The sequence below is a fragment of the Anser brachyrhynchus genome, assembly GCF_964034855.1.
Source record: "Anser brachyrhynchus genome assembly, chromosome: 18".
NCBI classification, from domain to species: Eukaryota; Metazoa; Chordata; class Aves; order Anseriformes; family Anatidae; genus Anser; species Anser brachyrhynchus.
Window position 1 is genome coordinate 5,282,057 of NC_137711.1, and position 27,910 is coordinate 5,309,966.

The 27,910-nt window shown below is 36.0% G+C and overlaps 1 protein-coding gene and 1 long non-coding RNA gene across 9 annotated transcripts in view; one reads left to right on the forward strand and one right to left on the reverse strand.

Moving 5' to 3' along the window:
• Nucleotides 1-27,830, forward strand: part of LOC308179784 — a 50,591-nt gene extending 22,761 nt beyond the window's left edge. Inside the window, exons 2-3 of one of the 4 annotated variants that reach the window (XR_013940532.1) lie at nt 12,164-20,187; nt 27,162-27,830. This is a non-coding gene — a long non-coding RNA (uncharacterized lncRNA). Of the gene's footprint in view, nt 1-12,163 lie in introns of all 4 variants that reach the window. The other 3 variants (XR_013940533.1, XR_013940534.1, XR_013940531.1) reach the window with 3 other exon arrangements.
• STXBP4 (syntaxin binding protein 4) overlaps nt 1-27,910 on the reverse strand; it is a 77,119-nt gene that overhangs the window by 5,340 nt on the left and 43,869 nt on the right. For 3 of the 5 annotated variants that reach the window (XM_080560390.1, XM_080560387.1, XM_080560391.1), the window contains exon 22: nt 11,728-11,785. In XM_080560390.1, the coding sequence (XP_080416516.1) occupies nt 11,728-11,785 (58 nt within the window). Of the gene's footprint in view, nt 1-8,629; nt 10,154-11,727; nt 11,786-27,910 lie in introns of those variants that run through there. The other 2 variants (XM_080560389.1, XM_080560388.1) reach the window with 1 other exon arrangement.

A 27,910-nucleotide genomic window follows, 5' to 3' on the forward strand; every position in this document is an offset into this window, starting at 1 on the left:
CAGATTTATTGCCTGCAGTACTATCTTGTGTGTTTATATTGCCTCCTTTTATCAAGCCATTTCTCAGCAATCTATTACTGAATTTAAACAAGAACCAAATTATTTTAAAATCTTACTTTTTTCTCATTTGATTTTCCCCTGTAGCATGCCTTGACCTGTGGTGTACCTATATCATTAGCTCTGTTTTCTCATGAGCATGCTGTATCAGTCCTGTGAAATGGGAGATACTGCATAGGAGTAGAAGAGTTATGGAAAAAAGCATTCATGAGTCTTTGATGTAACTAATTAAAAATTCTTTGTTAATTGTTTATTATTCAGGAGATTTACCTCGTACATTAGGACCAGGAAGCAAATGACAGCATGCCTTTTTGTTAACTGTTTTAAGAACCTGATTTTGTTCTTATACACATAAATGTAAAAATTATTTTGTCCTTTAATAATGCAGAATTGGGGCACTAAAGTGTGGAATAAAATTGTCTATATTCAGTGGCATAACATTGGTTAATCAACAGTATGATAAAAGAGAACTAGTTTTCATCCATTTTCAAAATCTGAGGCCAAATTTTTCTCTAATGGCAATTAACTGTAAAAGCTTCTGATTTGAACTCAGTTCTTTTAAACTAGCACTAGATTTATCTATGAATGCTTCTTGTAGGACAGTTTGTTTTAAACCCTTTGTTAAAATCCTTACTAGGAAAAGAACTCTTATAAATAAACATTAAGTCCAGATAACACGTCTCCCATTGTAGAAAGACACACACAATATGCACAGATTATTTAGGTAAAGAATAAATATATAAACCCCTGGCTATTTATTTTTAGCTCCCCACAAGTGCTGTGGCTAAAGAGCTTTGACATAATCAGTCCAAGGAGATAATCCCAGATTTACTGGTTTGCAGAACATTCCTGTATTAGAAATACATCCTCTCTGATTTGTGTGTTAGGGCCATCAGTATGAGCTAGAGGGAATTCAAACCTACCTCTAGACTTTTGCCTAATTGAAGAAACTGTTCTGAATATTAAAAGAAGATATAGAAAGCCAGCACTACACATTCTAAATGTAAAATGTGTTCCGTTTGCAAATGTTCTTGTTCAAAAGATCCATTTCAAATTTTCAGAGTAATTAACAATATTTAAAGACTTGCAGGTTTTCAAACACGTTATTGCCATCAGAGGGAAGCCAAAGTTATTGTTAGAAACCAAAAACATTTGATCTTGAAATATGTCAGTAGCTTAGTTTATCTTCTTAACATTACCAAATTGCAGGACAAATTTTAGAGCTTGGAAAAACATGAGATTTTTTTTTTTCTGGCAAAGAAATGGTAGTGAATTATTTAAAATCCCAATATAATTACCCTCCTTATGGCTCTTACTTCTTTGCAAGGAAAATGATTTCTTTTAAAATGAAAACTTAAGACAGTCTTTCAAGAAAAGCAGCATTCAAAGAAAATTCTAAGACAAAATTGTGTAAAAACGTCTGTGTCTTTGTTAGGTTTTGAACATTATCAAAATGCTCGAAACTTTGCTTTCACCTTGAATTGAATTCTCCAATTAGGGCTAAACTCTGGATCCTAACAGGGGACTGCGAAGAGCCTTGCAGACAACACAGCTGCTGTAAGTCACTGTGCAGGATGCTAAGCCACAAAGCAGTCATGCAGTATTCTTTGGAGTTTTGTTTTTCGTCTGACATAGGACCACATCCGTAACACCTGGCTGAATTTTTCCACCAGGATTACTTAAAAGGAGCAATCTTGTACAAGACCCATTTGTCTTTTGAGGAACAGATACTGGGAGGCTCTGCAAGGAATAACTAGTTTTTAGCTATAACTAAAGGATTTTAATTTTGTATATAAGGGATTAGAATAAAATAAAACAACCAAGTGAAGTTGATGCAAGTACAATCAATCAATTCCAAGAGCATTTGGGAAAGACAGTTTCCAGACTTGGAACCTACAGGTAATTTGGGAAGGGTTTTTGTATTGTATTTATGAAAATCATGTGATATGAAATTAAACATTCTTTCCCCCTCCCCCTCTTTTGTTAAAATTGGCTTAAAACTGGACCCTCTTTCAAGGCACAGAACATACACAGCATATAAATATAGGCCTTACCTTTTATTGGCTGTAATAAGATTGAGAGCACTTGTCACCTCTTGGAACTGTGTCCTAAGGTGCCATAATTTTATTATTATAATTATTATTTGCATTTCATTCAGGGACTGAAGATTTTGCTTGAACAGTAATTAGAATTTGAGGGATATAAAGTGAAACTCCAGATGAAACTTTCGTTATTTATTCCTTGATAAAACACTTATCTACTAAGAAAAATCTATGAGCAATTTCAGAAGGCCGTTACCACTAGGATGATTTGTTCATCTAAATAGTGTGCTAGATCATTAAAAAATATTCACAACAAACTAATAGGCTAATCGAAAATGAAAACAGTACTAATGGTAGATCTGAGCCAAGGCTGAATAAGCCCAAAGGTTTGAGTGCTAGGATATGCACCTCTTGCAGTTTTAAAGCATGATCTGAAATCTACCTCACCCTGGTATTAGCCATCTGCTATTACCCTAAAAGTGCTCTTTAAAAATATGCAGTAACTCACAATCCTGTGTCTGTTAAGTGAACATCATAAAAACTCTGGTGCAGCTTTTCTGCAGCAGCAGCATACCACACAGACCAGCAGTTAGCTTTAGACCAGCAGTGTTATTCCAGCCCCACTACCACCGCTCCAACAGGGAGGGACAACCCATCCTCTTCTCAGGGTGCCCCAGGGTCCATCAGCCTGCCCCCCTGCTACACCCATCCTGCATGGGACATAGGGGCCTTTTGTACAAACACGCTCAGTTTGCATCAGTCCTGTCTTATTACTGTGGGCCTGATACCTTGGTAAGCAGAATTGGGCCAAGATGATGTAAGTTTTTTCCTACTACAGCCTAGAGCATGCTCAAGGGTTATTTAAACTATGTGTGTACTGAAATGCATTAAAGCCTGAGTGCCTCAGAAGAAATGCATACAGAAAAGAACCCTGCTGTGCACAGTTCTGCTTCTGACGGCTTTCTCAAAACCCAGGAAGACACGGCTTAGCCCACAAGTGCCAAATCTTGCCCCAACATGGGAAACCTTACTAGGAGTCTGAACTTTCAAATTTCCAGTTCTATTCATAGCAGTAACTGAATGGGTGAAAACTCGACCTCTGATCACACCAGTCTAAGAGTAAAATTACCCAGCAGAGGTAACAGAAATCAACACACTGATTTCAGCGGGATTTACAAGTCTTGAGCAAAAAATAATTTCAGCTTCAAGTATTTCCTCACTGAGGAAACGTTAACAGATGTCTTATATGATAGACCAGAACCTGGACAGAGTGTGCAGTGTCTGTGGAAGCTGAAAGAATGTTTCTCCGTTTTGGTTCTTGAAATTAAAAAACAAACAACCTCTTAGGAAAAAAAATTACCCAACCAAAAGCAGCTTAAGGTCTTAACATTCTTGTATTACAAGCTCATGTTATCATAAAATCCAATGCCAAGTTTCCTAGTTTTACATCTGAGGCCATTTTCCTTATACTCATGCAACAGGATTTCAGTGGAAATCAGAGTAACTGAATTCCCCGCAGCTTGATTATCTGGCAACAAACCACTTCCAAACCTTAGAAATTATTTTGAATTTTCATCTTATCCCAGCTATCCTTAAGCCCTCATGATTTTTTAGTTAGCAAAATGTCTTACACTAAATCACTGCTGTTTCTTTTAATGTCTGTTTTCATTCAACAATGACAATGAACAAAGAACAACCAGGGGGCACAATTTTTGAAGAGGAACATTACTTCTGTATATATTTATTCCTAGTGACCAATTTGAGACACATCAAAGGGGTATGTATTCAGATGCCAGACATTAAGATTTTGTGAAAATAAAAGTTCTCTGAGATGTCACAAGCTGGACATCCAAAAATCAAAAGGAAATATGTCAGGATTACCCGAATTCTTACAGTTACATCTGAAAGTAATAGTTAGTACTTGGTTATTCCGAACCAGCTTTATTTAAATATTTGCAAATTCTTGTGACTATATAACAATTCTTTCCTCTCTTTTTAGATAGGAGGGTTTGAGGATGACAGGTAAAAGGAAGTATTTTCAAAAGCAACCTCTATTTCTGAGTGATGTGTAAAATAGGAAAGGCCCAATTTCACAGATGTAAAAAAACTGCATCGTTCTTTGAACTCAGTGGAAACAGAGTACTCTGTGTCTCAAAATATCCACTCCTGCTCACAAATCATCGAAGTTAATAAGATGAGGACATCCACAATGATTTTGATAAATAACAATTTTGGTGCAACTGACTTGCCTACCGCTATGGAGGGAGTTAGAAGCAGAGCTGGTCCTGGGTTCTGTCCATGGGGATTTTAATTGCATGTTCAGTACAGCAGATCACAGTTTTTCTTAGCTTGCTACTCTGAAGTCACTGAAACATAAATGTTAGTGGGACATACAGAAGTTTACTCCTGGATCACCTCTGCTAGAATTTGAACTTTATTGAACTTGATTTCTTCTAAGAAAGGCCACTCCAACCATTACTTAGAGAACCTACGCTTAACTAGTATATTGTAATATACTAGCATATATATACTGCAATGGAATAGCAGAGGAAAAACTGAACACACATCGATATGTTAGCTTTTTGGGTTCTTTCTTTATAATGCAGTAGAAATAGAAATGTAGAGTACACTTATCAAAGGAACAGCTTTGTTTTTTTCAATTTAGCATACAGTATGTAAAATCAACTGTGATTTATTTTCCTTTTATGATGATACCTTTAGCTCTAGTGCTGTAAAACATCAGTGTTTATACTACAGAAGTTCATCTATCAAACATGCTTTGCTATTCTTAGTTCAGTCATAAAATCATAAACAGTTTCTGTGAATGCCCAGCTTTCAGTAAAATTAATGATGGCTCTTTCCCAAGCAAACCCAAACAAAATAGAATATGATAAACTAAGTATGATTTGTTATTTTTCAAAGTGGAAGCTTGATTTGTTAGATATCATTTCAAAAGCTACCAGAACGCATCATGTGTGTTTTTATTAATCTGTATTTTAAGTATTGTTTGGCTTTAGGTTGCTACTGAATGTGAACGAAATTCTATTCTGTTATACTGATATATGGTCAGAGCACCTTCAGTGCCTCTTTTGTCATGCTGAAGTATGCAATGCTTCAATGTGAAGCTTCTGATTTTTAGGTAAATTACTGAAAGATAATACTAAATTCAACATTACTGTTTCCTTTTTGGTATAAGATAGAAAACATCACAGGCCCTAATTTATCTAATGGAAAACATCCCAAAAGATTAACATCTTTGGGAACTTCTACTTGTCTTTCAGGCAAATTTAATTTAAGATAAATGTTCTTGAGAAAAGTAACAGTTAATTTGGAATAGGTGGAATCTAGCCCTATTAAAAAGCTAGAAAAACAGTGTTTACAGGGGCAAAATTCACAGCTGGTCCTTACAAACTGTATACATATGCAAGGAGTGGGTGGGAGTGGGAGGGAGAATAGCAAGGCCCTACCTAATTTTAGGTGCCAGTCTCATGATACAGAGCTGCCATATGTTAAAGGTGAACATAGTGGGAGGATGGAAGAGCTTAACTCTGATGGGTTTTCTGGGAAAAAAATTAGTGTCCCAGCTATGCTTTTTTATACTGTTCCTGTGTGATTCTAAACAACCAGTGTACATCCATTAATTAATTAGCATATTTGATACTCGGGGAGCAAAATTCTGGATAGACTCTTTCACCTATTATAAAAATCAAACACAGAAGTCACTAAATCACAAAACCCATTCAATGACAGAATATGCTGTCTTTCTGTTTGCACTGGTGCTGTGCTGTGACTTCCACAGGACTTTACCAGATCATACAACTAAAGTGAAATTTTGTCCTAGCAGTGGTTACAACACTTAGTAAACTCACTCAACATTATTTGTGAACTAAACTTGGGCAAAAATGACCATATGACCAGCTTTAAAAGTGAACAAGATTTGCTTTCTCTTACAAAACTTTTCCCATCCTAATGCCACCCAGCTGACTGCTAAGTGCCTACAAATCTGAATGCAGGTGAGATGAGGGCTCATTAGTCCTTTTCTGCTTCTGGCCTTACAGATAAAATTTCTATTCGGGGCAGGAATTTTTACTAGAACATCAGTAATTGAATTTGTCACAACAGAAGAGGGGTCTTAATCATCTAATAGGTAAAACTCATTAATATCCAACTTCTTTACCTTATTATGTGGGATCTCTTCAATATACTGGTCCCCCAAGGTCAAGACAAACATTAGAAAAATTGGAGAGGATTCAGTGGAGAATCTAGAGGGTTGGAGAACTTGGCACGTGAAGAAAGGTTGAAGGAACTGGGTTTGTTCAGCCTAGACAAGAGAAAGCTCGGGGGGTGGAATCAAAGTCTTCCAGTACCTAAAAGGTAGTTATACAGCAAATGGAGGCACTCTTACAAGGACATACAGTGACAGGCAAGAGGAAATGGACATAAGCTGCATCAGGAGAAATTCTACCTAGATTAAAAAAAAATCTTCACCGTGAGAATTAAATACTGGAATAGGGTGTTTTGGATAGGTGGTGGAATCACCATCACTGGAAATATCCAAGTCTTAGTTTGTATAATTTAGTCTTCAACAGTAGGTTTGACTAGCTGATCTCCAGAGATTTATTGCAATCTAGACTTTTCTACGATTGCTAACCCATTTGAGTTAATGAGGTCAGGATCTCAATTCTTCTAGATCAAATTTGCTGATATAAACAGGGATAGAAATACCAAGTGTAAATTGGTGAGGAAACAGGCACCAGTAATGCATTTCTATCATACATCAACTGACAGGCCATGAATCTGGGGCTGTGTGTGAATGACTGATGGTATTGCTACATGCAAAATAAAATAATGCTTGCCTCTCCTTTACTTTAAAACACACCATTTCAAAACACATTATTTCAAAACATATCTGTGGCCAAATTCAACTTTTACTCTCCAGCAGGAGGAAAGCACAGCTATACTACCAATGAAGCTGATCAGTGCCTTTTAGTCTACTGGTGTAATTTTTGTCCTCTTGATAACTGTCAATTTATATTATCTTTGTTAGACACTAGAAGTTCTTTTTCTCCAATGCATACTGAGATGTAACTCAGAGAGACTTACATTACTGTCTGATCCTTCATGGTAAATCAGAGAGGCTTACATTACTGTCTGATATTTCATGGTAAATTTGTACACATGACCTTAATGCCTAGCACCAAATCATGTGAGTTTATGACACACTAGCTGTCTAAAAGCTAATTTTCTCACACTTGCCAGTAGTTTTTGACTGATCCTTAGCAACCTGGTTGATTGATTATAATTTACTGAGAGACTGAAATGATTTGCTGAGTAGAAGAGGTGATTTCAAAAATTGACTTAAGGTGAGAATTGGTGGACAAGAAGCAGCTTTCTCTTATAGGTGGAGAGCAGTTCAGCTCCTTAGGAATATAGCCATGTAAATGTTTTATTCATGTCAGTTATTCACATAAGTGGGTTTCACTTTAGTGTGTAACACAAGCCAGCTGGTTTGCTTCTTTTAAACTCTGATTTCTCATGCACTTCATATTGCTACACCCCCCTCAGAGATATTTATGGAAATTTCACAGCAAGCGGTCTCAAGCTTATGCGCTATTAAGATTCCATTCTGGGGTGTTTACTGCATTAGATTTATAACATATAGATTTACGGACTCAACTAGTTGATGGCCTAATAAAACACATTGGAACTGAAGGCAACTACTAATTAAAATAATACTTGATTGTCTTCAGCATATTGTAAAACTGCTGTGGATTTGAACAGAGCCACTGCAGCTTCTGTATTGCGTCATAGCATAACTGCGTAAGAAAAGGGACAATCCACATATAAGATCAGCTTAATTGTGGCTACACTTAGAGAATTATAACACATTTTTCTATCTGGTTGTATACACTGGAGTGGGCTAGTGTTGAAATAACTCTTAATGCCCTCAAAGATTTGGCTGCTCTAAACACCAGAGAATGAAAGGATTGAAATTCACAGCCAAAGAGAACAAGTCTATAGTACTAGTACCAAGATAGTAAAGTATCAACTATTCTGCTAATCCTCATTTAAACAATTTGATTAACTGCTACTGAAAAGGATCAGCTGATAAAGATGGAAGTCAAGCTAAGTTCCTCCTAGAAAAAGGATATTTTCAACATTAGGTAGAATTTTCATCTTGAAATCTCTACCAAACTGTTAGAAACAAGAGACTTTTGCAACCCTTGTTCCTTGCTCTGAACTGTTAACTTCCCAGACGGATTTCATGCACATTACAAAGAGTAGTAAGAGGTACGAATTTTCAAGCATACAAAAAGCCTAGTTTATGCTCTGTACAAACATTTGTCACCAGTCACATAAGCAATGTTAGGAAATAGGCAAAAAGGAATATTAATTACTGTGATGTCTTATTCCAGTGTTCAGTTAATTCCATTCCAATGAACTCAATTAAGACCTCTTAACAAAGGTGGTTGTTCCATTCAGAAGAAAACGGAGGGTGATTTCATTCCCTTCTCTGCAATTAAAACAGATAGATATTCCTTGCCTGCCGCATAAAGACTGTCATGGAGAACTGCATAGGACAGATTACAGAAGGTAACTAACAATGATGTGAGCTTCTATCACTTGTAATGCTAGGAGCACATTAATAAGAGGGAAGAACATTTATGATCTGTTATTGATCAAACGTCAGATATGCAAAAATTCCTGAAAAAGCATGTGATCTACTCAGTTTTAATCTGTAGTTTCAACAAGTGGAGACAATATGAGAAACATGTGAAGTTTTGTGAAATTAGGATTCCACCACATAGACTAGGTGAGATTCTACTGTTACTAATAAGCACCTTATTGTTACAGCTGCAACAGTTCAGCATCCAAGTGCCGATCTTAAAAGAAATTTCTTGAGCATATTTAGCAAGTTTAGCTTCTGCCGAGTCATCCAGATAAGTACTTGTATGAAAAACACTAGTAACAAAACCAGAAAAAAAAGAAAAGAGGGGAAATGTCTCAAGAATGTGAGAATTCTTCTATTCTACTGCTAGATTGTATTTGCTATTATATTATTTGCATAATACTACCTTCAAGCTCAGTTTCCAATTATGCTGGCATAGACCTCAATTGCAAATGTTTTATCCAGGACAGAATCCAGCATTCACCTTAACACTCCAACTGTGCTATAATGGCTCCCTTTATCAACAGATGGAGACCAAGGGAGCAGTCCTCTATTTTAACAGTGGCTCTCATATTTATTTCCATTGCAATGAAATTGGCTGTTGATTCATTTTCATTTCCTTTATTTTTCTATATAAAGTTATTTTTCTACATTTTTGGTATAAATCCCAGAATTTACATCTATGTGAAAATGAAAGCCACGTTTTGATTAGAGCTTGAATGTGCTATCATATATGGTGTGTTTGGGAACCTCTGCAAAAAAAAAATCACGTCTGCTTTAATACAACTAGCTCAAGGCACCATGGGGTGAATTGAGGACAACAGAACTGTGTGTTTGAAAAAAGAAAAAAAAATGTCCCTGCTTTTCTTGGCTAGCTAATACATAAACTTCAACATGACTTGTGCAAGAGTTTGGGATAAAAGTAATTGTATCTCAGTGCAAAGATTTGCTGCCCTTCCTGTCTTTTAAGAAGTGAGTCCACCTGCAAAATAGTGTCTTCATCACAACTATAAGAATTAAAGAATATGTAAATTTCAGCAGCCAGAATATCTAACTATTAATTAAACAATGATTCATGAGATATATGGAATGGAGATGAACTATATTTTTTCAGCAATTATTTCAATCTGTTAGAGGAATAATAAAGAAAACTATTATATGAATTAGCTATCAGTATATTCGGGGGGGGAAGGGGGGGGGGGAGCGCACACTGTGCTATTCACTTCCAGAAGCTTCTGGAGGATACAGTGAGCTACTTCTTTTTTGTGCATTTTTTCTTCCAAAACCTGGGAACACAATTGAAAAGAACCTTCCCTAACGTATACCACAAATTCCTATAGCTTTTATCAAGTAGGTCTTTCCAAAGAAGCTTCCAATTCTTTACCTGTAAGACATTAGCAGGATATAAGCTATACTTTTGAGTTGGTAAATAATGAATTTACACAGCTTTTTTTATATTATTCTAGTCTTTCAGAAATCATTACAGAAATCTTATAATTAAGGAAAGCAAAAAAGCAAAAAATAAGGTCACAATCTTAGTGCTTTTTTTTCACATGATCACCTCTTCAGATGATTACTGCCTTTAAAGCTTTTGTAGACGTTCTCTTTATGCTTTAGACACTCTGTTACTGTAACATCAGTATCACCCTTCCTCTAATCTCTGGAGAGTTTGAAAAATTTATTCGTTTGCAATAGCTTCCAAAAAAATGCAGGTATCTCTCGATACAGACCTATTTTTCTGTATTTTTTTTCTTTTGGGGGGGAGGAGGAGGGTAACAACTACTCACTATTACAATTACTGCATTATTAGTAAGCTTAATCTTTGGCACCCTCTTTATAATGTATAAAGCAAAGCCTAAGGAAACTGCAACTGTAGGTATAATTTATAATTTTCATAGGGTAGAAATCAAGAACAAAAACAGTATATATGCAGAATACAAGAGAAGATTTTTGCAAGAGGTACAGCTTCAGTGGCATTATCAATGGAATAAAAGTTGCTTAACCTGCAGCCAATGACAACGTGAAATGTCAATAATCTGTGATACCAAGTTTGTAAGCTGCTGTTTAGCATTTTAAGTATAATGTCTAGATTATGAGGATTTCTTCTAAATGAATGGTACAGCAGTCACAAATCTCTTGATTCTTTTATGATTTTAACTAAATGATTTCAGTCCTGTTCATTCACCATCTAGCAGCAACAGAACAACTTATTCCCACAGAAAGAAGCAGGATATGTCATCAAGAATAAAACATCAATGGCTAGAGATAGTTCAGAGACAAGGCAGAACTAACTGTTAAAGCAGTTCCCCTCAAGACACCCATTCAGGACAGGAGCTAAAATGAAAATTACTGATGTTCTAGTTATAATGCACTACGAGGTGTGCTGGCAGAATCAGAGGAGCAGACACAAAACTCCAGGTACTAGTTCAACTGATGAATTTGGTAAGACTCTTGGACTTTGTGCTCCTTAAAGCCACAATGGAACTGAAATCCATGGATTAAATGAGACTGTTATTTTCTAAAAATCTGGCTCTTAGAATTCTTCCACTTCCCCCAAATACAAGAACATTTAAAAATGCATATATATACTTGTAAAGTTTTTAGGGGATGAGATTTTTTTTGTATCTCCTAGGTCCATTACAGGGTCAGACTCATAACCTGGTAAGTTCTCAGCATTGTGGACTGAGGGTTTCAAAGACATCTGAAGGATTGAGTCACACAGTTCTCCCTGAATTTCAGCAGGATTTCTGACTAAGCCCTCTAGGACCCTGTGGACAGCGCAGTACTAAACCACAGGAAAGAGTAAGTGATGTTGGTAATACAGACATATAGAAAACACATGAACACTTTTGTTATTTTGCCTTTTTTTTTCTTCCTGTTAATTCTAGGTTTAAAAATACATTTAGTTTGATGGGCTTTTATTTCAGCTCTGACCCATTTTCCCTCAGAAATACTCACTTGATGAAGTATTTGATTCCATCTGCTGTATAAGCTTCTTCCCATCCATAAGGTAGACCTACGACGAAATAAAGAAATAAGTTGTCTCAAAGCTTAGGTGACACAAGGTTTTGAAGTGGTGTTAAGTTCAAGCCATTTCATAGAATGATTACAAAAGACTTTTCACTCTTTTTGTAATAGGTAATAATATAAACAATGCAATTTAATAAATATTTGCTGAGCTACAAAGCTATATACAACTCAATGATACTTCTGGTATTTCTTTTCCAGAAGCTGACAGTCTGGTCAAACTGGAGTGCAGCTAACTCTTTTGAACTTTTTATTGTAATTCACACCCATTAAATAAATAATAATAACAAAAAAAAGCAAAACAAAACAAAACAAAAACCAACCATGCCTGTGGTCTACTGAGATCTGTTTTAATTTGTTTTTACAGCTACTACATACAGACGCCAATGACTATATGAGGCAGGAGTCTGGGCTGAATCAAATCCTCTGCTGTCTGGTTTATCACCACCTCCTGTGTTTATACATAACTCTGGAAATTTAGACGAACTCCAAGATACTTAGAGAGTCAGAGAAAATACATACAGATATGCATATGGATACTTTTCTATGTCTACAGATCTTGACAAAGGTGAATTTTCTAAGTGCATTGCTTACTTTTGTGGTTTACACTAACAATTCTGGGAGTTAAAATATTTAACACTGCATCATTTAGCAAAAATTAAAAATGAATTTTGAAATGGTGGTGTTTTACATGTATTAAGAAACTGCTACCCTTTTCCCTTTTTTAATTATCAAGCATGCTAATTTTGAAAATGCAGTCTTGGATTTTGTTCTTAGTTTAGAAGTCCCTTCCATGAGCAAGGTGAGTAATACTCTTAATAGGACATTATACCACAAAAAAAAAAAATTACTTTTTTATTACTACTTGTTCCAAATGACATGTAGAGCTTAAAAAGTGCTGCAGAAAGAACCATCAGTCAGTGTGGAAAAGTGCTCCTGATGTATGCTTTTGTGATACTGTACTGTAATGTAGATAAGGAAAAGTGCAAGGTCCTTTTTTTGTAGACTAGAAATATCTATGAAATTAAAAGATGCATGGAAATAGTTACGCAAGTACTTTAGCTTGAAAGTCATCTGGAAATGTTAGTGTTTTAGGAGTTAAACAGTTTTTGTTCAAGCCACAGTCCATCTCAAACACCAGCTCATTAGAACCATCTGTGAGCCTGCTTTAGATTTAAAACTTGTATTTGGAAATCATGCTGGACTGCATGCACCATAGGCTGTTTGAAAGCTTCATACTGAGGCATGCTCTAAGTGAGCACTTTTTTTTTTTAAACTTCTTTCTTAAAAGGCTTATTTTCTTCTTATTTTCTCAGATTGTCACACGTTTGTCTCTAGTGTGGTCCTTCTCAAATATCTGGAAAGGGATGACTTCAGTTCTCAAAGATAAACAAAGTTCATTACAGCTACTGAATCATTATGAAGACAATGAAGTAGATACAAACCACCTAAGAGGTAATTATAACTGTAGGTAGGCACCAAGCGAACAATAAAAAGTATGTCTACTGAAACTCCAGAATTCAGAAAGGTAACTTCAGCAGTGGTACTTGTAGAACAGTGCCATCACTGTTTGTACAGCTTTAAAAGCAAAAAGCATATTGATTAATTTTCTTCCCGTCACTTTTACCCCATGTTACTCGCTAATCTCAGGTTTCTTCCCATTTTCAGTTTGGCATAAGTCTATACAATCTGCTCCTTAAAAGATGCCACCTACTGCTTTGAGAATAATACACAGCCACTTCCCTTTAAATACATGGTAGTTGCTGTATAACAGTTTTCAGGCTCTAACTTCTATGAAGGAAGGTAGGAAAAGGGTGTTCTAAATTATAAATACACTAGACTTGATCACTTGTTCTTCCTTCCTCTTTATTCAACGTGAATATTTTCTAATGATTTGAATGGGAACAGGATTCATCCTTCAATTGCTTTTATCTTCCCTGGCCTTTCCTCATTCCTGCATGAAACATACATATCCAAAATAAATGACAACACACTCGCTCAGTTATGAATAAAATCTCGGCAGCTGCTCTGTGCTCACCCAGATCCCGTACATCACCTGTTTCATTCAACAGTGATAATTACACTTTTTTCACTAGTAATTTGACTGAACTTATTTCCTTTTTTTTCCCTTCTAAATGAAGAATTGTAAGTAGGTAGCAATGATAACCAATGCTCTGTATTCTTTTCTTAACCATGAAAAACTACACTTTTCATACATACTGAATAAATCTGTCAGCTGCAAATGAAACTCTGGAGATATCCCCACAGCTTTATTTGTCTTGCTGACTTCATATGCATTAGGTTGAATGTCCAACTCAGCCTCCGTATGCTTCAAAGTTCCACCTACATATATGTGTTTTTTAATGCCTTTATTTTCAACATTTTCACTCTTTCACTACTAGTCTTTCACTTCTGTTCCCTTCATGCCTTTCCTTCACTGTTAGATTTGTACTTGTATTTCTTGGTATTTCCCATGGTAGCCAGGAGGCTCTCATGTTTTGCACTGTATTTCCCCAGACATCATCTCCACTTACTTCAAGCTCACTTTCTCCATGAATCATTCATAAGCTGATCTACTTCCTAGTGCCATAATTTTTCATCACCCCCCCCCCCCCCGGGTCAGAGTTGCTTTCTTTCCTAGGATCTGCTTTGAAATGTTGCTAAGTTCTCATCTGGAGTAAATGGGAGGTAAAGGAGCTCAAACAGAAACGTAGTCTGAAACATACAGGATTTAGCCTATAAAAACTGTGGCAATCTTTAGGTTTCCTACATATTTATCATTTCTTCTGCGAATTGCTACATTCTTTGATGAAACTTCATAAATAATATATCTTGGCTGCAGTAGTCTGCATACATAATCTTTTTAAAAAAGTCAGATTTACTGTATTTAAAAGTAGTTTCCTTACAGCAGAAAATACAAGGCTTTTTGCTATCCAAATATTTGTGATTATTTATCTTGTGCAAGGTAAGGATAAAGTAATAATGCAAAAGTAATTATGCATTCAAAACAACTGGAATACAGTCCAAAGCACCCTTTGCCCAAATAGAACAATTAGTCTCCCAAGGGACCACGTCAGCCAAAATACATTACAACCTACCATTATTTTGTTCAGAGTATATGCATCTAATTAGGGTTAATGCAAAGGAGAAGTATATAATTTTTTGTGAGAAAGAAAAACAACAAACCACTTGCTGTTGTATGTGTGCATGTGTGCCAGTACTGCTGCAGCTGGCACGGTCACGGCACGGCGGTATCCCCGGTGACTGCTTGCCTTCTCAGCTGCAAGATGCCTGCTGCAATATCCACAGTTGTAAAGTTAGCACTGTGTAAGGCAGAGAGGGAATGAAACCCTAGGGATTGCAAAATTTTCCTGATACTTCAAAAGGTGTGGATCTCAGTGATCTTTATCACTTCCTTGGGTGAACAGGACAAAGAAAACACACCAGCATTGATACTTGGCTGGCTGCAGCAAACAGAAAGATAAACACCAGGCCAAATTATAAACTCGGATGGAGTGACAGAAGTGGAAGATCCTGCCTGTTATTTCTAAGACAGAATGCATATACCCTCCCCTGTGCTTCAGTCCAGCTTTCCTGGAATAAACGTTGCATCATCAATCAAGGTACGCCACTAAAGGAACAAGGGGGAAAGCACAGAAATTAGGGAAGAACCTCATTTTACTGGGCAGTTTTCAAACCTGTAAGTAGTGCATAATGTTATTCTTTTTCTTCAATAAGCTAGTTAAGAGATACTATTATAGAAAAAGAAATGTGGAGATCAGCAGATGAGACTAATAAAAGCAGATACCACAGCACAAACATTCAGGTGAAAAAAGCGACAGTTATTTCCCTAACAGCTAAATGCTGCTGTGTTTTATTTTTCTTATTTCTGACAAAATTACTCAAAGAAATGAGAGATTCAGAGACTATAGTAAGAGTTGATCAAAAATTTACCGTTCACTAGGATTCTATCTAGATTTGGTCAAAGTGGGACTATTCAGATGATTAAAAAAAAACAAGTTATATCTTTTGTCAGGGCTAAACAATCTCATGGCTGGAGCATTAAACCACCTCGTCTGGAATTAATGAGGCATCAAGCTTAAGGGATGCAACATCTATCTGGAATTCAAAAACCACATGGTGCATTTATTCAGTTTCACAATGAACGCATTTTTTGACCACCAACAAATACGAATGTCACTGTTTACGTATCATTTTACCTAGCTTGGTTTCTGCAATTACGCATGTATTTTTAAGTAACAGGGCATGATCTACCTCAGAACTAGTGATTTGTTTATATTAAATATTACAATTCTGCAAAATGATGAAGTTTTTGAAGAAACAGTAATTATTTGTTAAAAATATTTCAGATAGAAAAGACTCACTAAGGGACGTTATAAGCACACTCTTCTCCATCTTTTGGTAAATGAGGTTTAGAACTCTGATCTCTTTTCAACATCCACCAATTCAGCCAGATGCGCCTATCAGCACTCAAACCTTCCTCCTGCGGCTTCAATAATAATGCAAAATTCATTAGTTAAGATTCCCAGGGCCTTTGGCTCTTCTCCTTGAGCTATCTAGGCGATGCAAGGAAAAAGATGGGAAAAGATGGAAAAAAAATTGAAAGCTCAACTTGTTGGTTAACTGATGCCTGGTCTTGGACTCCTGAGTACTACTGGAACATGGGAACATCCCAGATACGATACTAGAGACCTCATATGGTGCAAAACTTGCAGAGGAACTCCTCAGTGAGTTATGCAATTTGGCACAGCTAAAACAAAAATTTGTGGAGGAATATCCATCTTGCTTGTCAACTGTGTTCAGTGGAGATCAGGCATAAAATGACTCTTTTTTGAGGCTGCCAGTAATATATAATTTATTTTAGTACTTATTTGCAAATTAACTGTAAAAAATCAGGTTCAGAAAAACAGCTTTCAGAAGAGAATACGGACTTCTGGCTTTGTTTGTGTGCCACTTTATTCTTTAGACCATTTCAAGTGCTCTTCCCACAAACAAATGCGTTTCATTTTATGAATAATACTCTGCTAAGGGGCCATTCCATTCCTTTCTTTCACATATCAAATTCCGTTCTAAAGAAACTGTTCCTTTTTCTTTTGTTGATTTAATAAAACAAAGACAGAGTAAGTAGTTTTCAAGTGGAGACATCTGGGAAATACTAGTAATTGAAATTTATGCTAATTTAGAGTATGGTTGGCAGATTGGCTTGTCTCCATTCAGTAGTGTTCCTAGAAACCACACTTCAGAAAAATATTTTCCTTACTTTGGCTATCCAGGGCATGGTGAAAGATGACCTTGTATTTTCCCATTTCCTATGAACCATAAGATATTGACCCAATATGTCAGCAAACACATTCATCTCTTAGTGAGACAAATACGCCACATTAAGTGACTGTTTAGTATGAGAGTTAAAAAAAAATAATTGCTTCTCATGGCGAAAGCTTAGAAAGATCCCATTTTTATCAGAACATTGGTTTATATGATTAACTTTAAAATCCTTATGGTAATTTTAAAATTCCGAACTGTTTTGATATAGGTAATCAGAAACAGCATGGAAACAATGGAACTTTTGAACTTTTAAGATATCAACAATGGCCAGTCAGATGACATATTTATGGAAATAAGACTGACCTCTGTTCAGTACATGGAATCAGACATTATTATAGACATACTTTTTTCCTAGCTAAGGAATAAGGAAATCCAATTTTAGAACAAACTCTGCCTAGCGTGCATACTGAAGTTCTTCAGAAAGGAGTGAGAGCTATAGTAATCCAAGCAGTGTGGTTGCTGATATGCGTCTTCAAGAGAAAGAATTATCTTCCTGAGACATTACTTTAAAAATGTATATTTTCAGAAGCTGAATGCTGGAAATACTACTTAAAACAAAAATACATATTTTTCAACTAACTACTAATATTCTCCTTTCAAATAAAGCTTCAGGTTCTGTAAGCTCTAAGCTATTTACACTGTTATTAAAATGAGAAGTGAACAGTCTAGCTGAGGCTCATCTTTATCCATGCAGGAGGTCAGTAGTGAAAGTACAAGATAAGCACACCACACTTAACAAGAGCAATAAAATGCTTTCTTCTGCTTAGCTGATGGCAAGCAAATGTATACAACCAATTATACAGAAACAACAGAAGTCAATGGAGCTTGCAGTACTATAGCATTACTATAAAACATTCTGACTGCCTTTCAAGGGGAGCAGAAAGAGTGCAGCAAATTAAGCCCTGAGCCTGTCTGTTTCACCAAATGGAAGCTGTTCTTCCAAGGTGCACTGGAGAAGATAAATATTTCTGGGAGAACAAGGAAGGTAAATAAGCCACTAGCAACTGAAAAAAAAAAAAACAACAAAAAACAAACGCCAACCAACCAACCAAACCAAACAACCAAACAAAAACAAACACTGACCTTTGGATAAATCCTCATTTTAGCCCTGAGGGAAAACAGATGATTCATGCCATTAGCTAGTCACTGGCCAGAATCTGTGCGTCTATACGAACTACTGATATGAAACTGGGAATGTCTCTAACCATGCAAACACCCAAGAGAGACTGCACTCCTTGAAATTCTGACATAAAGAGAACTCAAAACACCACTGATTATTATTTTGGTAATGTAATAATCACCTTTCAGAAAAAAAAAAAAGGAATTATTTTTCAATCTGCTTATAATACAACCAATATGTATCCCATTGGGCCTCCAGTGCCTTTTCACGTTCCACGTACTGGATAGTCAGGAGTTCAACAATCAGTTGTGAGGAGGCCAAGATATAATTAAGCAGTACTTACTTCAACATATATCTATTTGGGTCATGAATATAATACGTCTGTGTAATCATAAGGTCAATAAAGCATAAGCCCTTAGAGGTGAGGGATAATGAAAACAGGGAGGAGTTTGAGACTAGCTTATTCTGACCAAACACGGAATTTTGCATAACCTATCTAGCTGATATTATCTGCTTTTTAAAGATACTAATTATCTGACATTTTTTAAAAATGTTTTTTTACCTATACGGATTCTTACTGGAATGCTGTTGGCTGTCCAGTGACAGTACTGTAAAAATGCAGCGACCACCCTCTTTTGTTCATTGTGACTGAAGCATCTGTGGATAAGGTGGAGGCAATGCAGAAAATCAGAAAGCTGCAGAATGCAGAAATCTCCCACTTTCACAGGGAAGGTTGTGAAGAAAAAAAAAATCGTACCAGTGCTCCTTATCCTCCAGTGGCTCCCATTCGCTTTAATTTGCCAACTTAAAGATGTTTTATTTTGCTTTTAATGTTAAAAACTACAATAACAGAGTCTCAATTAATGACATGGTAACAGAAATACAATACTCTAGGATCATATAGATAATAGTGTTCCCCAATAAGGTCTTAAAAATGGTAAGCATCTTCCCCATGGCATTTTTTTCAGTCTTCTGCACTAATAAAGCAACATTTTAATAAAAATATTCCTTTCTATCAGTTAATTGCAGACTCTTTTCTGCAGTCTGCATGTATATGTTTCTACACTGTTAACATGACAGTGTCTGTGATTGATGAAGAACACACTATTATTTTCATCGTTGATTGAACCATTGAACTATTAAGTTAATTTGAAATTCACTTTGTTTACGCCTATGACTCTCTTTAAACCGCTGAAGAGTAGGCAGGAAACACAATATGCATTATAAAATTAGAGAAATGGTCCATAACTGAGGAAATCTGCACGAAGGCCATGTATACTAGATTTTAGTACTGGTTCCTAAGTTCCTCCACAAGCTAAAAACATTAAGTTCATAGAAGTAAACAGATCCCTTGAGAACATTCTTGTTCTGAATTGGTACTAGCCACTTCCAGCTAATTAAACTAATCTGGAACAGCACATTCTTCATTCAGAAATACAAGCCTCTGCAGACAGGGCATTCACCACCAGGACTAAGTAGGAACAGCCTGGAATACTTCACTGCATGGACCAGCTCTAAACCATTTCTTTTTTCCTCAGCTTCCCTTTCTCTCAGTTACTCTTTCTGTTCTGGAATTCATCTGTCTCCTTTCCTTACTGGATCATCTTCTCTTGTCAGCGTCTATTGTGCTACCCACCCACTTCCATCACTGTCATCTCACAGGGCTCACTGACGCACGTGATTGTTAAATATAAGTTTAATTAGAAAGCATTCATTGGTAACAAATTAAAATGACTGTCTAAAATTAGAATCGAGCAGAAATTGTCTGAGATTTAAAAAGCAATACTATTACATGATATACCTTTACTGCTAAGCAATATCTTACTTTTATGCACTGATGATGAAATTAAACTGCGCAGGGGGCTGGCACGAACCACCTACAATTTAAGAGACACACAACTACTTTCTGCTGAGCTCATTTCACAGTAAGTACAGACCAAAGCAATAATCAAATACTTTTTTGTTTTGAATTGTGAAAATATATTAACTAAATAATATATTGCAAGAATTGTGAAAATATATTAACAAAAGACAACCTTTCAGCCTGTTACAAAAGCCGCTGTAAGTACACCTAAGTGAAAGAAGGGTTTAAGTTAGAGACAAGCATGACTTCAGAACCAGCATATTAAAAAAAATTGTCAAACTTTCCTAGAACCTAAAATAGGTACCTTCCTTTTCTTTTTTTTTTCTTAAAAATTTTGAAGAAAAACATTCTCCATGTGCTGAAATTAGCATACTTTATTTTATCCTAACTGTAAAGGCTTCAAACATAATACTTGTACAAATCACTAATGCAATTAGGTCTCCTTCATAAGCATCAAGCAATTATGTTTTGCTCTTGCAAATTCTCCTTAAAATATACTTTTGAAATCTTCCTATGCCACTCTTGGCAATCAACTTTCTCGGTACTTCTTTCCATTTAAATTATCACACTTGTGCACCATATATGTCTAAGTAACTCTGCTAGCCCTCAGCTTCTCACTCCTACCTACTGAAAAAAAAGTGAAGAAATGTGACAACTGAAGGAACTGACAGAAAGCATGCCATCCCTCTTAGAGAAGATGAGCACTGATAGTTTTCACATTCATTGACATTCTAAGCAAGGGGCTGACCCCCCCCCCCCCTTCACCAGCTTTAATCCAGCTCTCTCAGGATGCTCATAGCTAAAGCCATGGAAAATTAAGTCACCATTAACTGCACAAAAGTACAACTCCTTTGGCTGAGCTTCATGGTTGCTTTATTTTTTATTTTTTTTTAATTTTAAAATTATTTTTTTAAATTAATTTTTTTTAATGGTTGCTTTATATTTTGGTACCTGAACTAATGAGACAGTCACTCCCTGACTGGTGTGCAGACACACATACCCACAGACAGACATCTGCCACCCACCTCTCCTGATAACCAGCACACTGTGTCTGAACTGTGCTTGCAAATCATAAAAAGAGGGATGGTAGCCTTGAGTTTGAGATATTGGTCTGGGATTGAGAACCTCATGGTTCAATTCCGGTCTCACCTATTTCCTCTGACTATGAGCAATTTGCATCTCCATGCTACAAAATTCAGTATTTCTTTTTTTCCCCCTCTTTTGTCAAAGACACTATACTACAATTATATTAATATAACAAAATTCTAAGTGTCATGTCACCAGAAATTCATATAGGGGGAATTTGGGAAGTACTTACCATCCTGTACAATTGTTGATTCTAGAGAGTTTTGACTTCAGTCTCCATAGCTACCAAGAGCAAGTACAACTTGTATGGGAAGAGGCACAAAGTCAATTAATTTTTTCATAGCAGGGTCACAGTATGAACTGAACATGTCCATAGACTTTTAAAGGTCTGTTCTTTAATGAAGTCTTCTATCAGAGATGCTGGAAATTAACCTAACAAGACTCTCCTAATCTTGTTAGCTCATCTGCATTTTAAGGTATAATAATATCACTTACTTGTTTTTCATTATTAAAATGTTTTGATTTGAAAGTCAGTACAGACAGTGCCTATTCAAAAGCTGACTCATCTTTTCTCATTAAAGGTAAGTGAATGGAGAGGGAATAAATTGCTTTTCTAGCAGCAACAACAGAGTTCTAAAATCTAGGTCACATTAAAGAACTTTCTTAAACACAGGCTTTAGACATTGAGCTGACTTTTTTGTTGCTGTGAAACGTTGAGAATAACACACATGTTCAATCGTTTAGATATGATCAGGCTATAAAATTATTCTGTCCTTATACATGTCACCTACTACCAAGTGACAGGTAACTAAACAATGGGTTCTAATTTCTAGATCCTGTAATAATACCCACAAGTAAGGCCAGTTAGGTGAAAACACTGTTACTCCTCACATTCACCAAAACGTGATTTTAGTCCATGTCAGGAGAGTTCAGGGCTGAAAGCCGTTTGTGAACAGACATTTCTTTGAAATGTCATTGCAAAACAGGATTAGAATTTGGTAAGATCTCAACTAACTGGATCAGATGTTTGAAATAAATAGGGTGTAATTCAATAAGGACAAAAGCAAAGTACTACCCTAGGTACAAATAACCAACTGCACAAAAGCAAGTGGGGTATATCTAACTAGCCTTTGGTTCAGGAAAAAAGGCTCTGGAAGGATAGGAAAGCACCGACCTCATATTAATCAGTAAAAGGAAACTATCAGGGAAAAGGAAAATCATTTTGGGACATAAGAGCTTGTGTGCTATATATTAAAACAAACCAACCTATTAGTCCATTTCGTCTCCCATCGGAAGGTCTCAGCTACAGAGCACAATGCAATATGCACAAACTGGAGAGAATCCAGAGACGTACAAGGGTGATAAAATGGGCAGAAGATAAACTCTGTAAGGAGCTGGTATTACTGGCTTATTTTGGGGAACAGAAAACTGAATGGAGACACACTATGTTCTTCAAATGTTAAAAGCTGCCACAAAGAGGAAAGTAGAAGGATGTTTTCAAAAATCACCGGGATGAAGGAAAGTGGTAATAGACTTAAACTGCAACAAGGAGGACTTAGGCCAAAGGTTTCTAACGGCAAAGACAATTAAGCATGGGAACAGTTTGCCTAGAAAAGCTGTGGAATACATTCAACAAATACCTGGCTGGATTCACGCAGATGTAACTCATTTTGCTGGAGGCAGGCAGATAGATGCACTACCTACCTAATTGCTGGAGACTCTTTCTAGTCATATGTTTTTGAATTCCTTGGAGGCAAAGTACTATCTGAGTACTAATTTTGTAAACTTGTGTGTGATTTACATTACATGTAGACATTTCTTCGGCTTCCCATTCGCAAGGCATTTTTATATCTTGTATTCACAGAAGTAATACATTTAAATCAGATCATCTACCAAACAACTCTTTACTTGTCTCCTTCCAAGTATTTATTGTAAAATCAAACCAATCCTGGCCAAAAAAATAGGCTTTTTTGTTCCTTTTTTAAGGCTTGCCAGATAGCACCTGAACGCACACCCCATCAATCACACTAAAAACCAAACCAAACCAAAACGAAACCAAAACCAAACCACCAAGGATAAAACTGTGAAAGTTATTTGCTGTTTGCCACCTTTCTAAAACCGTTAAAACACTGATTTGGCTTCACTGGCCTTACTTACTTATTTACTTTTACAGGCACTCCAATGAAGTTAAAAATGGAGTGTACCATTTTAAACTTAATATTCATGCACACTAATTTTACTTTCATTTATATTGGAAATATTTTAAATATTGTACATGATTACATTTCTGAAGCGGAACACTTCTCTAGTGTTGCAATGAAACATTTTCATGTTCCTGGAGAGGTTTTTCTTTTTGGAATTACACTTCTACAAACACTGGCAAAATTACAAATCTTCATTCTTATTTATCATGTAGACAAAATTGCAAGTTTAAACAATTTGCAGAAAATTCAACATCTTGCAGGGAACAGTTATGTAGAATATGTAGAATAAGCTTTTAAAATCTAGACTCTGTCCTTGCAAAATTATATTAAATTTGCTTTTTTGTTTGTTTGTTGTTCTTTGGCCTGTTACACAACTTAGAATTTTGATTTTTCTGAAGGTATATACATTGTTCACCTTTGGGTTTCTTCTATCTGGTTTGCAGGGTACCTGAAGGGTTGCTGATAAACTTTTTTTTTTTTTTCTGAAACATTCCAATTTTCAGAATGAGGCAAAAATTCAACGATGTTGTCTATGTTGCAGGGCAAAAGGCCTCCATTTGTTATCTCATATATATTTGATTTTATGTACTGGAACAATTAAAATGAAATCAAGGTTATTTTCAATTTACATCACTGAAGATGTAAAAAGAAAATTAGAAAAATTTACTTTAATCCCCAAACTATATTTCCTCATTGCACTAGCAGTGAATCCAGATCAGTAAATAAACATGGGTACTCCTCAATTTAACCAGAAGTAGTATTAAAATTTCTCACTATCTTAAGTTTAATATTTGGACAAACTATCAGTTTGCATAGCACCCACAGTTTCTGCATAGCGTCACTTACCACAGTGTGTGGTTGGTAGCAGGGACCTACAAGCCAGAGCACACGATGAACTGGAAGACAGCTGCTCCTAGTTCCTATAAAGTTTTCCACTGAGCAGAGCTGGAAACCACAATACAAGTGCCCCACAGAAACTGAATAAAGTGATGCATTCAGCAACAGCAAGAAGCTTCTTTTTTGCTCTGTCTTGTCTGGCCCTATGTTGTCACTACAAGATGATATTGAGCAAACAAGAAAGGAACTAAATTCCAAATTCAAGACAAACTGGGAGATGTTTCTGCTACATAAGGAAGAGGTTTTATGGCTCACGCTGACTTCAGAACCCAGTGAAGACCAGGAGGACATGCTATAGGCACACTTACTCCTGCCCTCGTAGAAAGAAAACTGGATTTGAGAACATCCTTCTTGAGAAGTTGACATTTGGTATAACGCTGTGATGCTACTTGAGAAATACAGCACTGATAGTCTGTGGCAAAAGAGAGCAGTTCCCATGAGGTCAAAATTAAGCATGATTCTGCAGGGTGGATGGATACTGATGATGTGGCCATATTCTAAAATTACCAGTGTGATTCTCAGATTTATCTGCTGCTGCTTTTGTTGTTATTTAATTGCCAACTCAAAAAACATTCAACAACAAAAGAAATCATTTAGTAACTTAAAGGTATTGTTGTCTATAAAAATGAAATTACCCTCCCATGAAATATTTTTGTTTTGAGGAACAACTCTCTAACCTTAAGGGACTAGTAAAACTGAAATTTTCTACTGGATAAAAGAATTGATAAATTCCTTTACAGTAAAAATCACCTCTTTTGTTGTTGTTGAAAGTTTCAAAGAAATAGCACATTTACATTTCACTAAAATAGTATTTCCTAGTAGAAATATTGTGCCAGAAAATATTTAATTAACAAATATAACCTCTATATCTTTAAAGTATACAGCATTGATTTTAAGATTTATTTCTTTTACTAGTCAAAAGCTATTAAAAATAGGAGCTGTACAGATACTTTAAGGATGTACATTGCAATTTAATAGCTCTCTACTATTTCTGATTTCAGTAATTCACTGCAATATTTATGGCCTTGCCAGAACAATGGACACACAGAGTTATGTCTTTAGTTATATGCTTCCTTTCAGTCAGGAAGAAAAGGTACATTTCTAGTTTATTATCTGGAAGTATATTATAGGTATGCTATCCTCCCAGTGCAGAACTGTCCCCAGAAAAAATGATTCTGCAGGAAATAATTTTCTCTCCCTGATACTGAAAAGATAGAAAGACAAAGCAGCATGAGTTTCAGCAAATGTCAGCGATCAGATAATACTCCTGGGGTCACTGGAGGAGTAGTATTTTGATATTTGGTCTCTGCAAATGCATTTTTAATATGACTAGCCCAACTAATAAAAGTCAAGTTAGCCAGTGTATGCCTACCCATGTTACAATTACAGCTGGATTTGGATGCAGAGACATAAACCAAAAAGGCAGGGGGAACATCCAATGCTTACACATCAGCGTTTTCAGAACTCTCCTGATGAACTACAGCCAAAAAGCTGTACGAAATTATAGCATTGCTGTATCTTTAGTTTTAAGAACAAAACAGTAATAATGTATATGGCATTAATTCTATTACAATAAACATACGAAAGCTGCAATCTATAAATAAAAAGAATATGAATATTTAGCACTATTAACTCTCCTCAAAATAGCAAAATTGTTATTCCAGAGGACGTGCTACTCTGCCTTATATTATAACTTTCTGCTACCAGCTTATAACTTTGTCAATGGAATGCAAAAAGACAAATAACAGCTTGCTGAATATGGAATTATGGTGGCAACTTACTATAATATAGTTAAAAAGATAAACCAAATAAATGGATAGGCTCCGTATTTCAGCTGTTAATGCCTGGGATGTAAGACTTTGTCTGTGGTACAAAATGTAACAGCAACTTAACTATCAAGAGAACAAGCACTAATAGGCACTGACAACCAGCACTTTCCATTGCCTTCTTTTTACAGCCAGTCAGGATACATGAAAAATGAAGGCACAGTCTAGGCAACTCAACTTCTGCCTGTGGGATCTTCCTAAGTATAGGCTATGGCATCTAACGAGATCCATATCAAGAAGGTAAACAGGATTTTTGGACAATATGTTAATTTGGAGCTCATTGTAGTAAACTTCAGCATGATTGCCGTGTGTCAGATTTCAGGCTGACAACAGATTAAAGGAAAATGAGGTGAAAAAATAGTTCAAGATCCATTGCTTGAGCTCCTGCTGATCAGAGAAGCAGGCGTCATAGCACTTAATAGATACTGATGACTGGGATTATATCAACAAGAGCAAGATTGTATTTTTGGATAGAAATTTCAGAAGCAGAGCGAGGAAATTAGCAGTCAAAATACTTGAAAGCTATATTATACGACTGCACATTTCAAAATGCCTATTGCCTGCTATTTTAAGAAGAGAAGTGTGTTCCAGGGTTAATCAGATTTTTACCATTACCAGTACCAAGTATATTTCTTTTTTAATTTTGTAATAGAAAAGAAGAAAACGCTTTCTCAGTTCTTTTTAGCATGATCTTCACCATATGGACTACTAAGTGCAGCCAGCAACTTTTAAATGCTGCAGTTCTTCACCGAGGCATTATTATGCTTTGTAAGATGAAAGTAATTTTCTTTATGTCTTCAGGAGATGCTAGTATTCTGTAAAGGAGAAAGGCCTCCCAAGACTTAGTGTCTAAAAATAGCTAACAGTTTTTCAAGATGAAGAAGAACGAATCTTTCAAGGGATAAGCTTGATTATTCTGTTTATTACTTTGATTTGCATTTCTGGATCTTGAGGATCCTATAGTAGTAAGCACTGTAAAACAAGTTTGTTTGTTTTTTTTAAACGTTTTTGTTTTTAAACAGATTCCTCACTTAAAAGAATTGCCAAACTGATGTCACACAGCTGTCATTCAACCTACACAGCTGAAAACTGATCTGCAGCATTATTACAGACAAAGCAATATGTACTCAGAGATTTTCAAGAACACACTGAAGTTTTTTAAACCTCTTCCCTCAGGGAAAATGTGATGCTCTTACACAGGAAGAGGACAGTTAGTGTGGCTAACTCATACGTATGCCATTTTGTCCTGGATGTCAAGGATGATTTTTAGCAGGAAAGTCAGTTTTGGTTTGGAAGAATGCTCCACAAACTTGTCTTTACACCTAGACGTGTTTCTCATGTATTGTAAATAAATTTATAAGGTATTTTTGTTAGGGCTCCTTTACTTCTCATTGTTCAAAATGAAACAAATACAGAAAGAGAAGATCCATTCAGAAGGTAAAATATATTACGATAATTGCCCAGCAATACATTTTTATCCACTTAGCAGTCTCAAAAGTACTCACTCCAATTCTCTCATTCCTAGAATTCATTAACAAATTGTTATGCTGAAGACTCCTTTCTGGAAACAATGGTATGGCCTGTAGTCTTCAAAGTAGTGTCTATTATACTCTTTTTTTTTAAATGTATGATATTTATGAAGTGCTACATATATGAAAGCCCCCTTTTATGACAGCCCATCTGCAAGAAAACAGAAGATCACATGGGGAATGTATTGTGTGAATCTGGCATAGAGGACTGCAGACAGAATGCTATTAAACAGTTACTCTGC